Here is a 20,985-nt window from a genome sequence, read left to right on the forward strand (position 1 = left end):
TGAGAACACAGGGTCTTAACCACTGGGCCACCACAGAAGTCGCAAGATTGGATATGTTTAAAAGCTAGCACAGTGTTTGGCAAAGCTAATGCTGTTTCTACTACACCAAAGTTTTCCAAACTTAAGTATAACTTAACTTGCAGAAAAGTGCACAAAACCAATCTATTTTTTTTAATCGAAGTGAAATTCACATAACATAAAATTAATCATTTTAAAGAGAACAGTCCAGTGGCATTTAGTACATTCATAATGTATGCATCCACCACCTCTATCTAGTTCCAAAGCATTTTCTCTTCACCCCAAAATAAAACCATGAACCTGTTAAGCAATTACTCCCCATCTTCTCTCCCCGAAAGCCCTTGACAAGCACTGCCTACTGTCTCTATGGACTTACCTATTCTGTGTATTTCCAACAGGTGGAATCATACAATGTGACTTTTTGTGTCTGACTTCTTTAACTTAGCATGCTTTTGAGGTTCATCCTCAAAATACTGTAGCACAATTAGTACCTCATCTCCTTTTATGACTGAATATAATACTCCATTGTATGGATATGCCACAATTTGTTTATCCATTCATCTGCTGATGAACATTTGTGCTTTCATCTTTCGGCTCTTGCGAAAGTGTTGATATGAACATTTGTGCAGATGTATTTGTTTGAACATCTGTTTTAATTCTTTTGGCTGTGTATCTATGAGAATTGCTGGATCATATGGTAATTCTATATTTAACTTTTGAGAAACTGTCAAACTGCTTACCACAGTGGATGAATCACTTTACATTCCCATGAGCAATGCATATGGGTTCTAATTTCCTCAAATCCTTATAATCAACCAACTTTTAAGATTTACAAAATAAAACTGCACTACACCATAAGGCACAGAGTGAATATTTATTTATCACAGACATTAAGCCTAGGCTTTAAATTTATAAATACTAGAAAAGCAAGCCAAAAAAAAAAGAGATAAATTGCAGAGATTAGCTCAATGTCAAAGCTAAAGGATGCTTCTAACAAGATGGGGTAAGGAGAAAGGAAAATATTTTAGGGATGTTCCATAACTCCACCCTCAAACTTACTCACTCCAAGCATCTTTTCAAGTTCCTGACACTAAAATTGTTTTCACTATCTTGTACAGGATGAGTAAGAATCCCAGAAAGAAAAGATGAGGAGAAGTAAATGGCTTCCAAACAGGAGGCAGGACACTGTGTGTGCCACAAAGCAATCGGTACATCCGGCCAGCTAAATATGAGCAGTGACTTAAGATATCTGAGCCTGGGACTGGCCAATTTTAAATGGCCATTTAAGAAAACCCATGGCTCCCAATCTCCCTATCTTTGTTTACCAAAAGGCCTGTTTTGGCCCCACGGATGTTCCAAGACAAATCAGATCAGACACCCCAATCTTTTCTAAAGCCCTAAGTTCTTTCTTCTGAATATTTCTAACATTTTCTGTATTGGTCCGGGAGGGAAAAGGGTACCAGGGTGGGGTTTTCAGGTGGATGACATTTCCACAGTGGAGAAGGCAAAGGCCTCTGGCTTGACTTCCTGCTTTAGTACTCCCGTCAGCAGGAACTCGGGTGAGAGGACAGGCAGCCCAACCCGATATGGAACGGCACATCGAGGGAAGTCCTGGGAACATGTGATCACGACCCTCTGAGGCTGGAGAAAGACAAAGAGCGAAAAGAGAAAGTCAGGGGTGAAAAAGAATCCAAGAAATAGGTTCAGGACTCATTGATCACTCTGAGCATCACTAAGATAATACCTCCTGATGGGAAGTCACATGGCACACACTGTCTACGCAGAACTCTTGCCAGAAAGTTGAACCTGAATTTGTTCAAGCTTTTTAAATGAACTATGATTTATAGGAAATACAGAAGATAGAAAAACAAGGTAAATGATATAACAAGAGAGCAAACAGAAAAATCCAGACCATGAGACATCCTAAAGGAAAACTGACCTAGTTTCTGCCAGAAGTCAGTTGCAGAAAAAAGGCTGGGTGGGTTGGGGTGGATGCTCTAGACTAAAAGTGAATTAAGAGATACAGCAATTGTGGCAATACATGGACTTTGCTTGAATCCTTACTTGAACTGTAAAAAGACACTTTCAGATGACTGGAGAAATTTGATGAATGGACTATGAAAGTGACAGAAAACAACTTAATTTTGTTATTGACTAAAAGCGACATGTGATTGATTATACAGAAATGTGCCTATTTCTTACAAATGTATATTTTAAGTATGTAGGAAAAAATAATAATGATGTTTACAGATTCCCTTAACAACCTCAGCGAACAAAATGAAAAAAAAAGAAAAAAAGGGAATGACAGAGCAAATGCAGCAACATCTAAATTAGTCTGTTGAATCTGAGTGATTGGTATACGGAGGTTCGCTGCATTGTTCCCTTTGTGTACATTTGAAAAGACTGTAACTATAAAAAAAACCAGCAGACCTCTTCCCTCTTCTCCACCCGTTTCTTGTACCACAGGACTTCCCCAGCCTCTCACTGCTCCGTGCTGCCAGCTGCACCTCCATTTCTCCTCTCACCTGTACCCATTCTAGCCACCTCTCTAGACCCTCAGCACACCACCCCTACCTTGTAGGACCGAGGCATGCTGGGCAGGATGGCGCCTCCACAGCAGTTGATGATTTCTCCCATCTGAGGTGGCGGTGGCTGGACTCCGGGGGTCACGTGAATCTCATAGCCCTAGGAGGGAGGAAACAGTGGAGACAGTAGATTCTCTGAGAGGCTGTGGACGGCTGGGAAATGGCTGAACCGGGGGTCAGAAGACAGCCTCACCTCCAGCAGCCTTCGCTCCCGAGCTCGGCTCAGGGCCTCCCGAAGGCTGAAGCCGAAGTTCTTCTCCTGCTCAGGATCAGTCACCAAATATTCGTCCGGGGGCAAGAAGCAGCCTGCCTTGCGGGACTAAGGACGGTAAAGGTCAGCACCAAAGCTCAGCCCAGCCCTTCACCCAGCTCTTCTGTATAGAGTTTACAATAGGGAGCTCAGGGAATGAAGCCTTCTGCTTCACTAACCTCATCTTCCTGTAGCCACGCTCCTCCCACCACTTCTTAAAGCCTCACCTGAGCAGCCTTCTCCTGTCACTGTCTCTGCGAGTCTGTCACCATCTCCTGGCTTCTCACCTCATGCAGCCAGGCCAGGGAGAGGATGGGGATGCCCCGGCCCAGGGCACACAGAAACTTGACCGTACGGCGGATCCGATCAGTCACCAGGTGAGAAGCCTCAGCCACTGAGCTGGCCAGACTGCCCCCCAGGGCCAGCACCGTCCTCTCTCCGCGAGCATCCACCACGCCCGTGAAGAGCACCTGTGAAGGGGGTTAGCCTGAGCTGGTACAGCAACCAGCCCCTCCCTCAAATCCCCTGGGTCTCCTTCCGTCCTCCCACATCTCCACCTCCCATGAGGCCCCATGGCCCGTCTCCTCTACTTTGGGGGCCGTGGACTCCTGGACAGGTTTGGTCCGTCGCAGGCTACGGCTCGGTCTTCCCTGGGACTCTTCCTCTGTCTGCTCTCTCCTTCTCTTGCCTGGACCTGGAATCACTACACCCTGGGGGATTGAGAGAGAACTTGGTGGAAGTTTCCGAGCCCCCAGGCCCTTTCCTAACTTCGTGGCCCCAAGCCCTCTCCTTACCTCTTCCTTCCTCGGCCTTACTGCTGGATTTTCTTCTTCCTTAAGGGATGCTGCCTTCTGAGGGACTCTCCCTCTCTGGAGCCGTTTTTGAAGTGGAGGTGAATGTGCAGTAGCTGAAGGCCTCTTGCGGTTTTGAGAGGCCCTAGGCTGGGGCTCTGGGGTGAAGCCTGACCCATCAGCTGCCTCCTCCTTTGGCATCTGGGGAGTGTGAGGCGGTGCCTCAGGGAGCTGGGCAAAGGCAGGCTCAGAAATGGTGCTAAGGGGCTTGGCTGCCTTCATTGCCCCATGTGTTTGGTTCCTTGAGGAGCGGGAGTTAGGTTCAGGGGGTGTGGTGCAGGGCTCATGAACATGAGCTGTGGGAGACCCATGTTTCCTAGTGGCCCTCGGCCTCAGGCTGCAGTTGACTTCGGGGATGGGGTCAGGGAAAGAGGCTGTTCTGAGCGGACTGGAGACTGGAATTCAGGGGTAGTAGGAACCAGCACAGCACTTGCTGTAGAAGCCCTTCGTGTCCTGCTTGGACCACCCTGAGCTATGACCTTGGGAGTGACAGGCTGGTCTGTGGGGGAGGAAGGTTTGAGGTCAGGGGCTGTGGGTTCAGTTGGCTGGGATGTCTTGACAGAAGACCTATGTGTTTGGCTCTGAGTGGCCTGAGATGTGGGTTCAGGAGCGACAGACTGGTCTTTAGAAGTAGAAGGCTGAGGTTCAGGGACTGTGGGGACAACTGGTTCCGGGGTCTTGACAGAAGACCTATGTCTTCTACACTGAGTGGCCCAAGGACCAACAGGCTGGTCTGCAGGGGCAGAAGGCTGGAGCTCAGAGGCTGTGGGAACAACTGGTTCAGGAGTCTTGGCAGACGACCTACGTGTCCTGCCTCGAGGGGCCCGAGATGGGCGTTTGGGGGTGACAAGCTGGTCTGTGGAGGTGGAAGGCTGGAGCTCAGGTGTTGTGGTGGTAACTGGATCAGGGGTTTTGACAGAGGATCTCTGTGCCCTGCCCCGAGTAGCCCTAGATGTGAGCTCAGGAGTGATAGGCTGGTCTGTGAGGGCAGAAGGCTGGAGCTCAGAGGCTGTGGAGACAACTGGTTCAGGAGTCTTGGTGGAAGACCTAGGTGTCCTGCCTCGAGAGGCCCGAGACGTGGGTTTGGGGGTGACAGGCTGGTCTGTGGAAGTGGAAGGCTGGGGCTTGGGGGCTGTGGACGTATCTGGTTTGGAAGTCTTGATAGAAGACCTCTGTGTCCTGCCCCGAGTGGCTCTAGATGTGAGCTCAGGAGCAACAGGCTGGTCTTTAGGGGCAGCAGGCTGGAGCTCAGAGGCTGTGGGGACAGCTGGTTCAGGAGTCTTGGCAGAAGACTTAGGTGTCCTGCCCCGAGGGGCCTGAGATGTGGGCTTGGGGGTGACAGGCTTGTCTGTGGAAGTGGAAGGCTGGGGCTTGGGTGTTGTGGAGTTATCTGGTTTGGGAGTCTTGACAGAAGACCTCTGTGCCCTGCCCCGAGTGGCCTTAGCTGTGAGCTCAGGGGCAATAGGCTGGTCTATGCGGACACTGGGTTCAGGGGTTTTGACAGAAGACCTCTGTGCCCTGCCCCGAGGGGCCCCAAGTGTGGGCTTAGGGGTGACAGGCTGGTCTGTGGAGGTGGACGGCTGCAGTGCAAGGGCTGTGGGGACAACTGATGAGGCAGTTACATCAAAGGAACTATGTGTCCCGCTCCCAGAGACCCCAGATGTGGGTTCAAGGGCAATAGGTTGGCCTGTGGGGGTGGCAGGGTGGGGCTCAAGGGGTAGAGAAGAAACTGGAGAGGACCCCTGGGGCCTGACTTTGGGTTCTGGGTGGACAGAGTTCAGCTCTGAGGAGAAGGGAGTCTCTGGAGCTTCCTGACTCTCATTTCGTCTGGTCCTGGGAATAGGCAGTTCTAAAGGAGCTGGAGAGGGAAAAAGGAGGGACTGAGGTGCGGGATGTTTTTGCATCTGAGAGATGAGGGAGTTTGGGAGTGCGGCTGAGGCTTCAGGCGCTGCAGGAGGCAGACAAGCATCTGGGGATTCCTGATCACCCTGGGGAGAAAGAGAAGCCCGTGAGGAAGAGGCAGAGAGAAGGGAGAGAGGACTTGGATAGTGTTCTCAATACTTGTTCAGACAGTGTGCTCATGGCACTTCTCTTTCTGTCTGTTCCATTAGACTGGAATTAGAATTCGAATTTTATTAGTTCCATTAGAACTGGAATTTCCTCTTTCCCAAAGACCTCGCCCCAAAAGGCCATATATGGACAATAGTAATAAAGAGGATGGTTGGGAGAAAAAAGGGAGGGAAGGGACATGAAAAAAGGAACGTTCTGAGACGGGTAGAGGGAGACAGAACTTGGGAAATAGATATGGAAAATAACAGGTGTCAAGTTAGACAGACAGAAGCTAACTAAGGAGCAGTGAAAATGGAAGAAAAGTAAGAAGAAAAGGAAAGGAGTAGATGAAAGCAAGGTCAGGGGAAGGGGCCGTGCAGGCAATGTAGAGATGACCTGTGGAGTGGGGTGGGGGTAGAGACAGCAGTTCTCACCCTGGAAGCCTTCTCAGCAGGTGGCATCTCGAAATTCAAGTCACCTGGACAGAGGGAAAGACAAACAGCTGAGGTCTAAGCAGTGAGTCACCTAGGAGTCAATTATCATAGGGATGTGGACCACTTTGGGCTCCCCTCTACCTTCACTTACCTCTCTGCTGCCTCCTGGGGCTCCCTGGGGCTCCCCTTCCTCCACCTGCCTGGCTCCCAGAAGCTACTGGATCTGAAGTAAATCCCTGAAGGTCTCCTGCCCCTGCTCCAGGCTCTGATGGCGGACCAGAGGCTTGGCCTTTCTGGTCCTGGCCCCCCGCCTCTGTCTCCCTCATCTGTGGGCCTCTGTCCAGTAGCTCTTGGGGTCCCTTGACTTCTAACCCACCTACCTCACTCTCTCTCTCTGCTACCAGTTTCCCTGCTTCACTCTCAAATATTTCCCCTGCGAGAGTCTGCTTTTCTCTCTCTTTCTCCTGTGTTTCCTTGGGTGTCTCAGTTTCTAACTTTACAATCTCCATTCCCCTTCCAGTACTTGCACTTTTCACTGTTTTGTCAGATTCTTGGCTCTGAGTATCTCTAGCTAACACCTGATTTTGTTCTCTACCCTGTATCCCCCCGATTAATTCTTCCTCTCCCGTCACATCTTCCCTCTCTCCTTCCGAGGGCAGTTTCTTGGTTTCATTCTGCGGTGGCCCTCCCTCAGGGATCACCCTCTCTGCTGTTTCTCTTTGGGTACCCATGTCTTTCTCCACAGTCTGCATCCCTCTGCCTTCCATCCCCAGTGCTTCTGCATGGACTGGGCTCTCTGGATGTTGCTCTTGCTGTGCTGTCCTAGATGGAGGGGGGCAAGATGCACGGGTGTCAAGGAGGGTGACAGCGGTTTGGGTCTCGGAGGCCTCATACTCTCTCGGACAGAATGGCTGTGTCGCCAAGACCTCCCATGCCTCATTCAGGGAACCTGGAAGCAGAGTCAGAGAGAGAGGGATGCAGGTTGAAGAGGTAACAGCTTGAGAAAAGATTAAGACAAATTCATGCATAATAAATTTAAGTGAGTTATTAAAGGAAAGCTGGGAATAAGGAAGAGAGCCATAACATTTCACTGGTGGTCCAGTGGCTAAGACTCTGAGCTCCCAATGTAGAAGGACCAGGCTTGATCCCTGGTCGGGGAACTAGATCCCACATGCCACAAGTAAAGAGTCCTCGTGCTGCAACTAAAGATCCTGTGTGCCGCCGCTAAGACCCAGTGCAACCAAATACATAAATTAAGATAAACTTAAACTAGTTGCTAGAGTAGTTGCTCTCTGGGTCTGACTTAATGTAGCGTTCTTTTCTGACGAGATGGAGGAACATCAGCAAAAAAATGTCAAAGGCTATAAAGACAGGTACAGAGAGGGGAAATACGGATGCCAAGTTGAGGGCACGGAAGAGGCGTGAGTTTCTCATACCTGTGGCCTGGGAGCTGCAACAGGAAGGGCCAGGCTCTTGGGGCAGAGTAAACAGGAAGGCCTGGGTGGGCTCATCCTCCATGCTGGGGGCTGCTGCACAAAAAAGCATGGCCTGAGCACTGCCTCTCCACAGAACTCTGAGGGCCCATTCCCAGTCTTCTACGCTGCCCATGCCAGCCTTGACATCCTTCAAGGACCACCAGTCTAATCTCCCAGCTCCTGCTTGTACCAGTATCCACACAACACAGATGGCCTCACCTTCCAGGCTCTGATTCTCTCTGTCTGCAAAGCACTGGGTAGCTGGTAGGTCCAGATCTTCAGAATCTGGTGGGGAGGAATGCAGGATAATTAAAAAACCGAGGTGATCCTAACTCCTTTTTTATAGTTCTCTCCACAGCCCCAATCCTATGCAATAGCTTGAATCTGTGTCTCCCCAAAAATTATGTTGAAACCTAATTTCCAATGTGAGGGCATTAGGAGGTGATTGGGAGGTGACTAGGTCATGAGGGCGCAGCCTGCAATGAATGGTATTAGTGCAGGCTCAGCCGGGGCTCAGTGATAAAGAATCTGCCTGCCAATGCAGAAGACACAGGTTCAAGCCCTGATCCAGGAAGATCCCACATACCCTGGAGCAACTAAGCCTGTGTGCCACAACTACTGAGCCTGAGCTCTAGAGCCCGTACTCAACAAGAGAAACCACTGCAATGAGAAGTCAGTGTACTACAACTAGAGAGCAGCCTTGGCTCCACATAACTAGAGAAAAGCCAGCGCAGCAAAGACCCAGAACAGCCAAAAATAAAGTCATTTAGAAAAAATGAGAGAAAGACTCCAGAAAGCTCCCTTGGGCCCTTTTGCCATGTGAAGACATAATGAGAAGACGGCTATCTGTAAGAAGGAAGCAGGGCCTCGTCAGACACTGAATCTGCTGGTGTCTTGATCTTAGACTTCCCAGCCTTTAGAACTGTGAAAAATAAACTTGTTGTTTATAAGCTACCCAGTCTATGGTCTTTTGTTATAGCAGCTCACATGAACTAAGATATGCTAGAAGCTAGAAGCATTCTTTATCGCAGGCCTCCAAGGAGGAAGAAAGGCCAGCACTTACCATGGAGGCTCTCTCCAGAGTCTGTGGCCCTATTCCCATGTGGTTCTTTCTCCCTTCCTGTGGTGGTCTGGGCCCCCTCTCTCTGTGGCTGGGGCTCCCGTGGAGTGCCTGTATCCACCACCAGATTTGCTAGGTTTTCCCTTGAGACCGGGAGAAGGTCCTGCTCCCCTGGTGCCGTGGATGACCCACCCTGGGTCCTGGTGGCAAGTGTTCTGTCCTGTTCAGGAATGGCTGCGGCCCACGTGGTCCCAGCATCTTTTTCCGCCGGAAGCTGGCTCTTTCTGACACCAGCTGCTGCTGAGGATGTGTTCTCCGCATCCAGCTCACAGTCCCCAGCTAGAGGAGGCCGGGCTTCCTCTAGACGCAGCACGGGGAGCTGTGCCGGGCCCCCTTCTGCCTCCGCATCGGTGTGATGTGTCCACACTATGCCTTGTACCTGATGTTTCTCCAGAAGTGCAACAGCTGGCCCCAGTGGGACCTCGTCCTCCACTTGTGCAGAGGCCTGGCTTCTCTCCAGGTGGACCCCCGGAGAGCTCTCATCTTTCTTCCCCTCTGTATCACTGTCCCTGGGAGGATGCTGGCTCTTTTTTGAATATTCCCTGTCCATGTGACCCTTGGGAACCATTCCCCTCCTTCCCACTGGGAGCCCCTCTTCCTCCACATCTGTGTCACTGTCTCCCCTAGCAGAGGCCTGGCTTCGCTCCAGAAGGGCCACTGGTTGGGCCCTGTCCTCTTCTGCATCTGGATCTCGGTTCCACTTACCAGCCTGGCTCTCTCTTAGACGTGCCAGTGTCAGTGCTGCCGAGACTTCTTCCTCATCGTCTGTATTGCTGTCGATCACCATGGAGGCTTGGCTTCTGTCCAGGGGGCCTCTCCCTCCTCTATATCTGTATCACCATCAGCTGGGCTCTCCTGCCGACATGCCACACCAGGTGCCTGGGGGCTCTGTGTACCAGCTTCGTGGAAGATCTGCCTCTCCTTCATGGGAACCACTGCTGGGGCAGCAGGGATCCCCTTGTCCTCCCCATCAGTATCACTGTCTATGAAGTTACAAGACCAGGCCCTTTTCGGACAGACCCCAGCAAGCCTTCTTGGAGGCCCACTCTCATCACTCACATCTGTGTCACTGTCCTCCCCAGAAGGCTGGCTCCTCTCCAGAATCACTCCAGTCGGAACCACCCCATTCTTCACATCCCTCTCGATTTCTGTGTCCCTGTTCCTCTCCTTCACGGAACACTGATCCTTCTCAATCTGGATTTCGGCTGTGACAGGTTTAGGCTGTTCTGTCTCTGCAGCGGTACCTCTTCTGGGAGCTGAAGAGGCCTCCCCTGCTCCTGATTCCTGACTTTCTTCCTCATCTGTGTCGCTGTTCAAGTTGAAGGCAGAAGGTGGCCCGGGCCCATCTGGGGCAGGGGAAGGCCCTTCTTCATCACTGTGAAGGGAAGAGAAGAGAAGAAACCTATAGAATCGATTCCCCCAGAAGGGATATTCCATTCAAGTAGAAACTCCTTGAGAGCAGACTCAAGGTAGTACTTGCTGTTCTGTCTCTAGTAATTAGTTCTCTAGTTGGCACATGAGACGCTCAGTAAAAATTCAGTTAAGTGAAGGAGTATGTGTGGTTCCCCAGCCCAGACTTTGATGGTAATTAGCTCTCCCAGAGATGGCTCCTCCAGCCCCTGCTTCCTCATCCACTTGAAGACTCAGATGCCTGGCCCTTTGACACTCACCTCTCTGGAACGACTGTTGCCAAAGAGGAGGTCCTTGGTCCTTTCACCACACACTTGTCCAAAAGGGAATCTGTCATGAGTAGAAAGGAGTAAGTGGAGAGCTTTACACTCACCGTCCCTGTCTCCTCACCCACCTTCCTGATACACAAACTTACCTACTTCTTCCTCTGAGTCCTCAGCCAACAGAAGCCTGGGGGGTTGAGTTCCTCCCTGTACCCTGGGTGTCTCCTCTACAGTTAGAGGGCCCCGAGAGACAAAAGGCCGGGGGACATCCAAGCGATGGTACTGGCAGGGCAAGTCAGCAAAGAGAATCAACTCCCGGTCCCGCAAACGATGACTCATCCCAGGGCCCAGGACCTTAGGAGGCCGCAGGATTTGAGTGCCATTGAGGCTCCCGCAATCCCGGAGGACAGGCGCCTTGTCCCAGGCAGAGATTTCAATCACTGCATGTTGTTTGGAGATTGATGAAAAGGGCAGGGCCACAGAGCAATCAGGCATTCGGCCTATCATGTTCTTCCCCAGGTAGAGTGGGAAGTCTAAGAATTAGAAAGGTAGGTGAGTCCCAAAGCCATAATCCTAACTTGCTATTAAGAAAAAAGTTTCTGTAAAGTTCCCCACGACTCACTCAAGGTCTCCCCCATGCATTAGAGAAATAAAAGGCCCTAGAGTAACTAGCTAATAAAGAATATATGCAATGCATTATTCATAGTGAGCATTCCATCCATCTACAATGGATTGTTTCTATTGTGGTAAAATATACAGAAAATTTGGGCTTCCCAGGTAGCTCAACTGGTAAAGAATCTCCCTGCAATGCAAGAGATGCCGGTTTGATCCCTGGGTCAGGAAGCTCCCCTTGAGAAGGATAGACAACCCACTCCAGTATTCTTGGGCTTCCCTGGTGGCTCAGACTAGAAACAATCTGCCTGCAATGTGGGAGACCTGGGTTCGATGCCTGGGTTGGGACGATCCCCTGGAAGAGGGCATGGCAACCCACTCCAGTATTCTTGCCTGGAGAATCCCATGGACAAGAGTCTGGTGGGCTACAGTCTATGACAAAGAGTCAGACACGACTGAGCGACTAAGCACAGCACAGCATACATAAATTTACCATTCAGCCAATTTTTAAATGTATAGCACAGTGACATCAAGTACATTCACACTGTTGTGCAAAACATCACCACCTTCCATTTCCAGACCTCACTGGATTTTTATCTGAATTCCTTCATCTTCTCCTAACAAAGTAAAATCATCCCCATGGAGTCCAGGTCTCTTGCCTAGAGCAATCAGATAATCATCCCTGCTTTTCCATCCCCAGTAAGACATTTTTTTCAGACCTCACAGATGCATATCTAAGCTTGCAACCATCCCATTACCTCCCCACAGAAATAAGAGGCCTATACCAGCACTTTAGCACGAAATTACTCCTGACCTTTTTCTGGTCCATAGGAACTACTGAAGATACGCAGCTGCCCTAGGGGCTCCAAGCTACACCTCAGAGATTCACTGGGTCTCTCTTCAACCTCCTCCTCTTCTTCAACTTCCCAGTTTAAAATCTGGGTGTCTTCCATGATCTGGGAAAAAAACACATTATCCCTTCCTTCAGTGGCTCACATACACAGCCTCAGGGAGGAGACTGGTTACTGCAGTCTCCTGGATAGCTATGGAGGCTGGTGCTTCTCTTTCTGCCAATCATTCTGTTGTTATTTTTCTGATGCATTTAAGAAATATCTTTGACCATGACACAGAATAAGAAAGACATTTTACACAGTTCCAAGTACAGAAATATAAGGGTCTTCCCTGGTTTTCCAGTGGTTAAGACTCTGCACTTCCACTGCTGGGGGGGTGCAGGTTCCATCCCTGGTCAGGGAACTAAGATCCTGCATGGCCAAAAACCAAAACAAAAAAAAACAACAACAACAAAATGAACAAACAAAAACTGAGTTGAGAGACTTCTCTGGTGGTCCAATGGCTAAGACTCTGTGCTCCCAATGCAGGGGGCCAGGGTGCAACGCCTGGTCAGGGAACTATATCCCACATGCCCCAACTAAGGCCACACAGCATGTGGGATCTTAGATCCCCAACCAGGGATTGATCCCCTGCCCTCTGTAGTGGAAGCACGGAGTCCTAACCACTGGACTGCCAGAAAATTCCTTATTTTACTTTCCATTTCTCAGATAAAGAAACTGCAACAGGGATGGATTAACAGATTTGTCTAATATCACTCAGATAATGGGCTTCCGTTGTGGCTCAGCTGGTAAAGAATCCGCCTGTAATACGGGAGACCTGGGTTCGACCCCTGGGTTGGGAAGATCCCCTGGAGAAGAGAAAGGCTACACACTCCAGTAATGTGGCCTGGAGAATTCCAGGGACTGTAGAGTCAGACAAGACTGAGTGACTTTCACTCAGATAATGTCTCTTCCTGTTTAATATTCTTTGATGGTTTTCCACATCCATAGGATAAAATAAATCTAAACTCCTTAGCAAGACCCTCAAAGATCAGAACCTCATCTCCTGAAATGTGTGTCCCACCGCCACCCCATCCAAGCCTGTGGTTCTTCAACATGGACCTTCTCCTTAATCTCTTAACACACTGTCCCTGTTGTCTCTCACATCTGCAGGCCTTAGCTAGCTCCTTAGGACGTTGCCCCTAGTGATCCAACTCCTATCCATCCTTTTAGCTCAAATGTCACTTTCGCAGCAAAGCCTTGCCTTTAGTCTTCTCTGTGTTCTGGTACTTTTCCCTATTACCCATGTATCCTAAGTGTTTCACGGTAGTGGGTGGACTTGTATTATCCTAATAGGTGTCACCATAGTGTAACTATTACATTCCATTTCTGCCTCACACATCCCCCTTGAGAACTGGACCAATTAGAACTGTCTTTTCCCCCAAGGGTCCATCATGTTAATTCAACGGTAGTTACTGTGTACCAGATACCACAAGAGGTATTCCGAATACATTCATGAGCCAAACGTAAAATTAACTCTGCTCTCCTGATGAAATAATAAAATGAAAAGTCAAACTAGTATGGGTGGGAACTAAATTTGAAAGATGCTACCCTAAAGGGAAAATGTTGACAAGTAAGGAAAGTGGGACACCTCCACGGAGAAAGTGTTAACATCGTTTCATGATGGCGAAGTCAGCTGGCGCCCATGACCTTCGGCTCCAATCCAATGGGCCTTCATCTTTGATCTCGATCCCAAGGGTTCCCTCAGAGCCCAACCTCTCCCAGTGTCTTCATACCTAAACTCAGGGAGGGCCGTCAAGTGAAGATGAGGGTTATAATCCGAGAAGCAAATTTCCAAGAATCCTCCGCCCAGTCGTACCCAAGGCACGCCCCTCCCGCCCTCCGGGAGAACCAAGATGGCATCCGGGGAGTCGTGGGCCAGGCCCCCCAGAACTCACCTACTTTGAGTCCCCGCGCGCGCCACCAGTAACGGCTGCGACAGGGGCGGTGCCAGTGCCTGAGCGGGGAAGGGGCCGATTAGCTGATTGGCTGAAGCCTTTGTCTTTCTCGGCCCTGCGGCAAGCAGACGGAGCAATCCAACGCGGAGGCAAAGCCGGAGCCCCACCCGACCCGACCCGCCCCCTTACGGCTCAAAGGGGCGGCTTCTCCGGGGAGACTGAGATCCGTTGGGCGAGGCGGTAATCGGAAGCCGCGGAGGCGCACTGAATGGCGCACTTCGATTGGGCAGCTCCAAAGGGACAACCCACTGCGGTTTCACCACCCACTTCCCGCGTATATTTCCAAGTTGCGACCACAGAGTCTGGATGCCAGCAGCGGATAGAGGGGCTTATCACAGTCGTCGACCTAAGCATGTAGTGCGGCCAGAGCGCCTTCTCGGTCCTCCCAGAAATGGTGTCCGCTGACTCATGAGAAATATAAGGGTTGCGGGCTGCAGTCGTGGCTGAAGACTTCAGTTTGGAGAATAGCCCGTAGGCGTGGCGCTTGAGGACTCACTACAATGGAAGTTCATTTCCTTTTGATTTAACTCATCTAGAAGTCATGTCATTTCCTCCCTGAGAATCCATTCCTGATGGACACTTTGAGGTCATTTTCCTAGAGTAAAGATATCTAGGCAAACGGAGAGAACTCTTTTGTTAACCATATTAAAGGCTGACCGAGGTCTTTGAAGGGCTACAGAATGATAATTTTTATTTTGCTAAATTTCATACTAAGACAAGACAATTTCACAGGAATAATTTAGGAGGACCTTTTGCATTCGTATTCTCACTTCATTCTGACCAGAAATAAGAGTTCTGCGGAGTTAGCTTGCCTAGGCTCCTACGGCTATTGTTAGAGACAAATTGAAACAGTTTAATCGTGAATTCTGAACTCTCTTCACTACCACAAAATACATAACTACTTTCACTGTGATTGTGCCTTCAAACATGAACGTTTTAACTGGGTGAAAGTGAAGTCGCACAGTCTTGTCCGACTCTTTGCAACCCGATGGACTGTAGACTATCAGGCTCCTTTGTCCATGGGATTTTCCAGGCAATAGTACTGGAGTGTATTGCCATTTCCTTCTCCAGGGGATCTTTCAAACCCAGGGATTGAACCCGGGTCTCCCGCATTGTAGACAGATGCTTTACCGGTCTGAGCCACCAGGCAAGTCTTTACTGGGTAGACGAGTCTTAGAGAAATTTATGTTCTTTTATTTAGAAGACGAGAAATGTGTGTTGAATCCAGTGTGAATTGACACCTTGCTATCATCTAACCAAGTGCCTCTTAAGTAAACAGCCCTCTTGCCAATTCAGGAGATGCAGGAGACACGGGTTCGATCTCTGGGCCGGAAAGATTCCGTGTAGAAGGAAATGGCAACCAGCTCCAGTATTCTTGACTGGAAACTCCCATGGACAGAGAAGCCAGGCAGGCTGCAGTCCATGGGGTCGCAAAGAGTCGTACATGACTGAGCACACACTCAGGGAGCCTGATATCCCATGTCCTTTATCATGGTGCTTACCACACTCTAGTGTTTATTTATACACTTCTCACCAAATTGCAAGATCCTGGAGAACAGTGAGCTAATCCTTAATCATTTTTGTATTCCTAGCTCCTGGTTTGGTAGACATTTAATATCTCTCAAGTTGAATTAATCCCTGCGAAGAAACATGCCACTCAGATTTGAGCTCATCCAATTTTTTTCCCATCCCCCTCCCTACCCCTTTTATTTTAATCCCGAGGTTCTTGAAAGGTTGCAATAGTCAACCACCTCTCAGTGAAATCAGCGAATTGAAAAAACACTGACTTCATCAAAGTGCCTATCAGGTATCTCACCCCACAGTTCGCCTCTTAACAGTGTGTTAAATGCGGCTGTAAGGCGCAGATCCCCACATGGACGGAGACTTCCGGCATATCTGCTTCTCTATTCTTGAACATACCTTCCAGACAATTAGTTTTTATACTGAAAAGTCCTTGATGCAATTTTGTTTCTTTCTAAATATTATCATTAGAAAGCTCCCAAGGAAATAGCAGGAAGGCAATGCCCTCCTCCTTCCCGAAGTATCTGGGGGAGCCGCAGCTTACTGGAGTTCATGCCAGTTGGGTCACCAGGGACCAGCTGTTAGAGAGCAGATCAGGGTGCCGCATTTCTCCCCGTTTTCGCTGAGCTAAGCAGTCCTGTCTTCCCAAGAGCTACCGCAGCGGGGAGCTTTCAGGGCGTGCCCCCACTCCACCTTCCAAAGCCTGGCACACCAGGGTTCCCAATTCCTGTACCCTCGAAAACTACTCTCTTTTGATACCAGAAGAGTCTGGCATAGAGGAAGGAACCTTAGCGCCAGGCCGTTTTTCAGTCAAAACACCCAAACCAAAACCCCCAGACCCAGTACCCACCCATTCGTCCTTTCATTTTGCAGCGTGGACAACAATAGAGAACTACAACTCCCAGGCAGGACTGCGCTCGTCCAGCAGGGACCAATGGACGTGTGATACAGGACCGGCACGGACTAATCAGGGCCAGCCTAGTGAGGCTTTGTCTCTCCACCACCGCGCGCGGCGAGTTCTCCCGCCTCCCGGCCCCCGCGCACGCGCGCCCCGCCCTGCCCGCCTTTCCTCCCGCGCCCTCCCCTCTCCTTTCTCCCTCTCAGAACCTTCCTGCCGCCGCGTTCGGACCTCGCTGCTTCAGCCTCCGGGTCCCTTTCCATCTTTCCACCCTGCGACTAGCAGCAGAGAAAAACTAATTCCATAATATTTTTTTGCCCCGTATACACTTTGAGGCGAGCAAAAAGATTAGAATAAATTTTAACAATGAGGGAAATCGTGCACATCCAGGCCGGTCAGTGTGGCAATCAGATCGGTGCCAAGGTAAGGATTTTTAACCTCTTTTGACTGTATTTATTTTTAAGGGAAAAAAAAAAAAAACAGGTATATTATGACGGATGGTTGTAGAACGTTTGCATCTTCCATTCTTAGTCAAGATTTGCCCCTCAAAACTTTTCTATATAAATGCACCTTTGAACCTTAGGATTTGCTTTTGAAAAATGAGGAATTCTTTTTCTTGGCAGGTTCATTTTGGGGAAGCTGTAAAAGCACCCTTCAGGGTTAGGGGGCGGGAAAACCGAGTTTCTGTAAAATTTTACTTAGAAAGGGGATCTCCTAACGGTCCGAGGACCGGGAAGCGAGGGAGATGCGGAAACGGCCCGAGACAAAAGCTAGATGAGGTTTTCCCCATGTGCATCCCCCTTGGCGGGGCTTCGTGGGGCTAAGCCAGAGGGGGAAGGGGCGAGGATGGCGGGCAGCTGCCGAGAGGTCAGATCCAAATGTGGGGGCGCGATGAGCCAGGTGGGCTGGGCGATATCCTTTACAAATGATCAGGAATCCCCGGGCGCCCGCGATCCCCAAGGGGCGGTCCCGCAGTTATTCGTGCATGGAAGGCTAATAATGTGCTGGACTAATTTGTTCCTTTTATTTCCCCTTAACAGACTCTTGAGGGCGTGGACAGATAGGGAGAAAGGGCGAGGGGGAAAGAGTCCATTCTTTGAAAGGGTTCCTCAGAACTAGAGAATAGGACAAAGGGAAAAAAAACCTCATTTAAAGCAAGGGGGTTAAAAGCTAGCAAAGAAATGAAATGTCGAGGCCAAGGGGGAGGGTTTTTTTTTTCTTTTTGCGCGCGGTTACAGTGTAGCGGGGGAGGGGCAGGGAGGAAGTGCGGCTGCTACGTTGTAGCAGAAGGGCGGGACCCGGGCGCCCCTGGCGCGCTGGGACAATGCGGCCAGGCCGGCCGGCGGGGGGCGCGCGAGCCCGCGCCAAGCCCCGCCCCTGGCGCGCGGAATTCGCCCTTCGGCCCCGCCCTTGCGCGGCACCTCCCTTTGTCGGCCGCCTGGCGCGTGCGTGCGCCGCGGTCACGTGCAGGGCGGGGTGGGCTCCTGCTGCAGTGGCTCCTTTTCTCTGCCCCCCGTCTCTTTGTGACCAGGGTGACTGCCTCCATCTACCCAGCCCTGTGCCTGCGATCGCCGGGCCCTTTAAGCCACACAGCATCTCACGTCCCAGGCAGTGAAAGCTGCCGTTTTTCCGAAGGTGCATGTGGCTAGTGGAAGGGTGTGGCAGGCAGGCAGGCAGAAGAAATGCTAGATCCTTGGGGAGGGCCCGCCACAGGCGAATCTGGAGCTAAAATGGCAGTAGGGGAGCATAATTGGCTGGACCCTGAGATGTTGAAGACTTTGCTCTTCCCTGGCAGTTCTGGGAGGTGATCAGTGATGAACATGGCATCGACCCCACCGGCACCTATCATGGGGACAGCGACCTACAACTGGACCGCATCTCCGTGTACTACAATGAAGCCACAGGTGAGGGCAAGAGCTCGGGAAGCAGGGGTCCCATCACTCCCACTTCTCTGGGGTCTCTGCCTCCCCCGGACACCCTTTACCCCCTTAGAATGAATCCATCTACACTCATTGGAGACCTTTCTCGCTTTCCCAGTGGCTCTGCTGCCACCTGGTGGCAGTGTCTGAAATCACACATTTGGGTCCCCGGCTCTCTCTTGGCCCCAATTTATTTACCTTTATGTCTTCCAGTTTTCATTCTTTTACTTTATTTCTTCTAGGTGGCAAATATGTCCCTCGTGCTATCTTGGTGGATCTAGAACCCGGAACCATGGACTCTGTTCGCTCAGGTCCTTTTGGTCAGATCTTCAGACCAGACAACTTTGTTTTTGGTGAGTTAGGAGATATCAATAGATACTGCTATTCGAGTTATTTGGGTGCAGCAAGAGTTAGAAATGATTGTACTGGAGTTTATACAGCCTTGTGTTTTTAAATCTAATGAAGAGTGGAGGTAGTAATTTAGATAGTAAATTATACAGGGGCAGATATATCATCGGGGAGTTAAGAAGGAAGATAAATCCACTGGCTGTAATCCAAAAGTTGAAAGGTAGAAATGGGGCTGTGTATCTTTCACACTTGACTGAACAAGCTTGCCTTATAACCTCATCGCAGGTCAGTCCGGGGCAGGCAACAACTGGGCCAAGGGCCACTATACAGAGGGAGCCGAGCTGGTTGACTCGGTCCTGGATGTGGTTCGGAAGGAGGCCGAGAGCTGTGACTGCCTGCAGGGCTTCCAGCTGACCCACTCGCTGGGTGGGGGCACTGGCTCCGGAATGGGCACCTTGCTCATCAGCAAGATCCGTGAAGAGTATCCCTGACCGCATCATGAACACCTTCAGCGTGGTGCCCTCACCCAAAGTTTCCGACACTGTGGTTGAGCCCTACAACGCCACCCTCTCTGTCCATCAGCTGGTGGAGAACACTGATGAAACCTACTGCATTGACAACGAGGCCCTTTACGACATATGTTTCCGCACCCTGAAGCTGACCACACCAACCTATGGAGACCTGAACCACCTCGTCTCGGCCACCATGAGTGGAGTCACCACTTGCCTCCGCTTTCCTGGCCAGCTCAATGCTGACCTCCGCAAGCTGGCCGTCAACATGGTGCCCTTCCCACGCCTCCACTTCTTCATGCCTGGCTTTGCCCCTCTAACCAGCCGTGGCAGCCAGCAGTATCGGGCCCTCACTGTCCCTGAGCTCACCCAGCAGGTCTTCGATGCCAAGAACATGATGGCTGCCTGTGACCCCCGCCATGGCCGGTACCTCACCGTGGCTGCTGTGTTCCGTGGGCGGATGTCCATGAAGGAGGTAGATGAGCAGATGCTCAACGTGCAGAATAAGAACAGCAGCTACTTCGTGGAATGGATCCCCAACAACGTCAAGACAGCTGTTTGCGACATCCCACCCCGTGGTCTGAAGATGGCAGTCACCTTCATTGGCAACAGCACAGCCATCCAGGAGCTGTTCAAGCGCATCTCGGAGCAGTTCACGGCCATGTTCCGCCGGAAGGCCTTCCTCCACTGGTACACAGGTGAGGGCATGGACGAGATGGAGTTCACCGAGGCTGAGAGCAACATGAACGACCTCGTCTCCGAGTACCAGCAGTACCAGGATGCCACCGCAGAAGAGGAAGAGGATTTCGGTGAGGAGGCCGAAGAGGAGGCCTAAGGCCAAGTCCCTATCACCTTAGGCTTCTTAATCCCCTCAGCCTTCTTCCTCAACGACCCCTTTCCTCTCCCTCAGAATTTGCATTTTCTGCATCTATCTTGTTTTTCTTTTTTTGGGGGGATTCTAGAACAGTGCCTGGCACATAATAGGCGCTCAATAAATATTTGTTGTTTGTTGAATGTCTCTTCTCTCTTTCCACTTTTGGGGAGCCTAGATTTTCTGCATTCTGGGTAACCCTGTCAATTTTCTTTCTGGTGCCCACTCCTCCCATCTGTCCAGTTAACATTTCCCTCTCTGTTTTCGAGATAGCTCTCCAAGAGGCTGGGGTTCCTCAAATCTCATTTAGAACCGTGTGCTGAAAACCTGGATTGGTGACTGCCATCCTAGGCCGATGTGCTGGCCCAGGGGAAGGAAACTGAGCGAGTAGAAGTCCCTACCAGAAAGGGTTGGGTTTGGAGAGGGGCATCCAGGGTACTGAAGTCCTAGGTGCCAGGTATCTCCCCGCTCCTCTCAGCTTGTGCAGAGGTGTTGACAGTATTATCTTCATTTTCAGTCTCCTTCCAAGTTCTGTCCTAAGCTATTACCTTTGCAAGTTTCTGGCCCCCACCCTATCAAGTGGGAATCCCTTCCTCTTCCACTTTATCTCCTTCATAATAACGTTGAATTCCCTCCTTTCTCCTGTTTGAGAAAGGGGGTCAAGAGAAGCAAGAGATAGCCTTGGTCTCTTAAGTCTCCAGAAAGCCCCTCCCCACCCCATCTTTTCTTATCAAAAAAAAATGATACGTATCAACCCTTCTGTACTTATATGGAAAGGTATGTGCTGCCACCTAAACGTCATTCCCCAGACAGGGGACAGAACACCTTCCATCTTTTGGCAAACATCTCATCTCTCCTGCTACTGCTTCCCCACTTCTTGATTTTTGTCCTATTCTACACTTCAGATTTCTATTGTGTTGAACTTGCTGCTTTTTTTCATATTGAAAAGATGACATTGCCCCAAGAGCCAAAAATAAATGGGAACTGAAAAGAATCTCGCAGCA

The 20,985-nt window shown here is 50.3% G+C and overlaps 2 protein-coding genes across 2 annotated transcripts; one reads left to right on the forward strand and one right to left on the reverse strand.

Moving 5' to 3' along the window:
- Positions 1-873: 873 nt before the first annotated feature.
- MDC1 (mediator of DNA damage checkpoint 1) lies at positions 874-14,045 on the reverse strand. The gene is given in 17 exon segments (XM_070361044.1): positions 874-1,659; positions 2,593-2,703; positions 2,797-2,922; positions 3,141-3,323; positions 3,444-3,563; positions 3,648-4,072; positions 4,075-5,692; positions 6,188-6,231; positions 6,339-7,136; positions 7,624-7,716; positions 7,882-7,947; positions 8,726-9,595; positions 9,598-10,157; positions 10,453-10,522; positions 10,608-10,988; positions 11,882-12,023; positions 13,856-14,045. Coding segments are annotated over 16 exon segments (5,772 nt in total). The 5' UTR covers positions 12,021-12,023; positions 13,856-14,045; the 3' UTR covers positions 874-1,491.
- Positions 14,046-16,521: 2,476 nt separating this feature from the next.
- Positions 16,522-20,708, forward strand: TUBB (tubulin beta class I). The gene is given in 5 exon segments (XM_005906954.3): positions 16,522-16,757; positions 18,130-18,238; positions 18,496-18,606; positions 18,887-19,086; positions 19,088-20,708. Coding segments are annotated over 5 exon segments (1,335 nt in total). The 5' UTR covers positions 16,522-16,700; the 3' UTR covers positions 19,946-20,708.
- Positions 20,709-20,985: the final 277 nt, after the last annotated feature.

This window comes from Bos mutus, chromosome 23 (assembly GCF_027580195.1).
Source record: "Bos mutus isolate GX-2022 chromosome 23, NWIPB_WYAK_1.1, whole genome shotgun sequence".
Classification (NCBI taxonomy): domain Eukaryota; kingdom Metazoa; phylum Chordata; class Mammalia; order Artiodactyla; family Bovidae; genus Bos; species Bos mutus.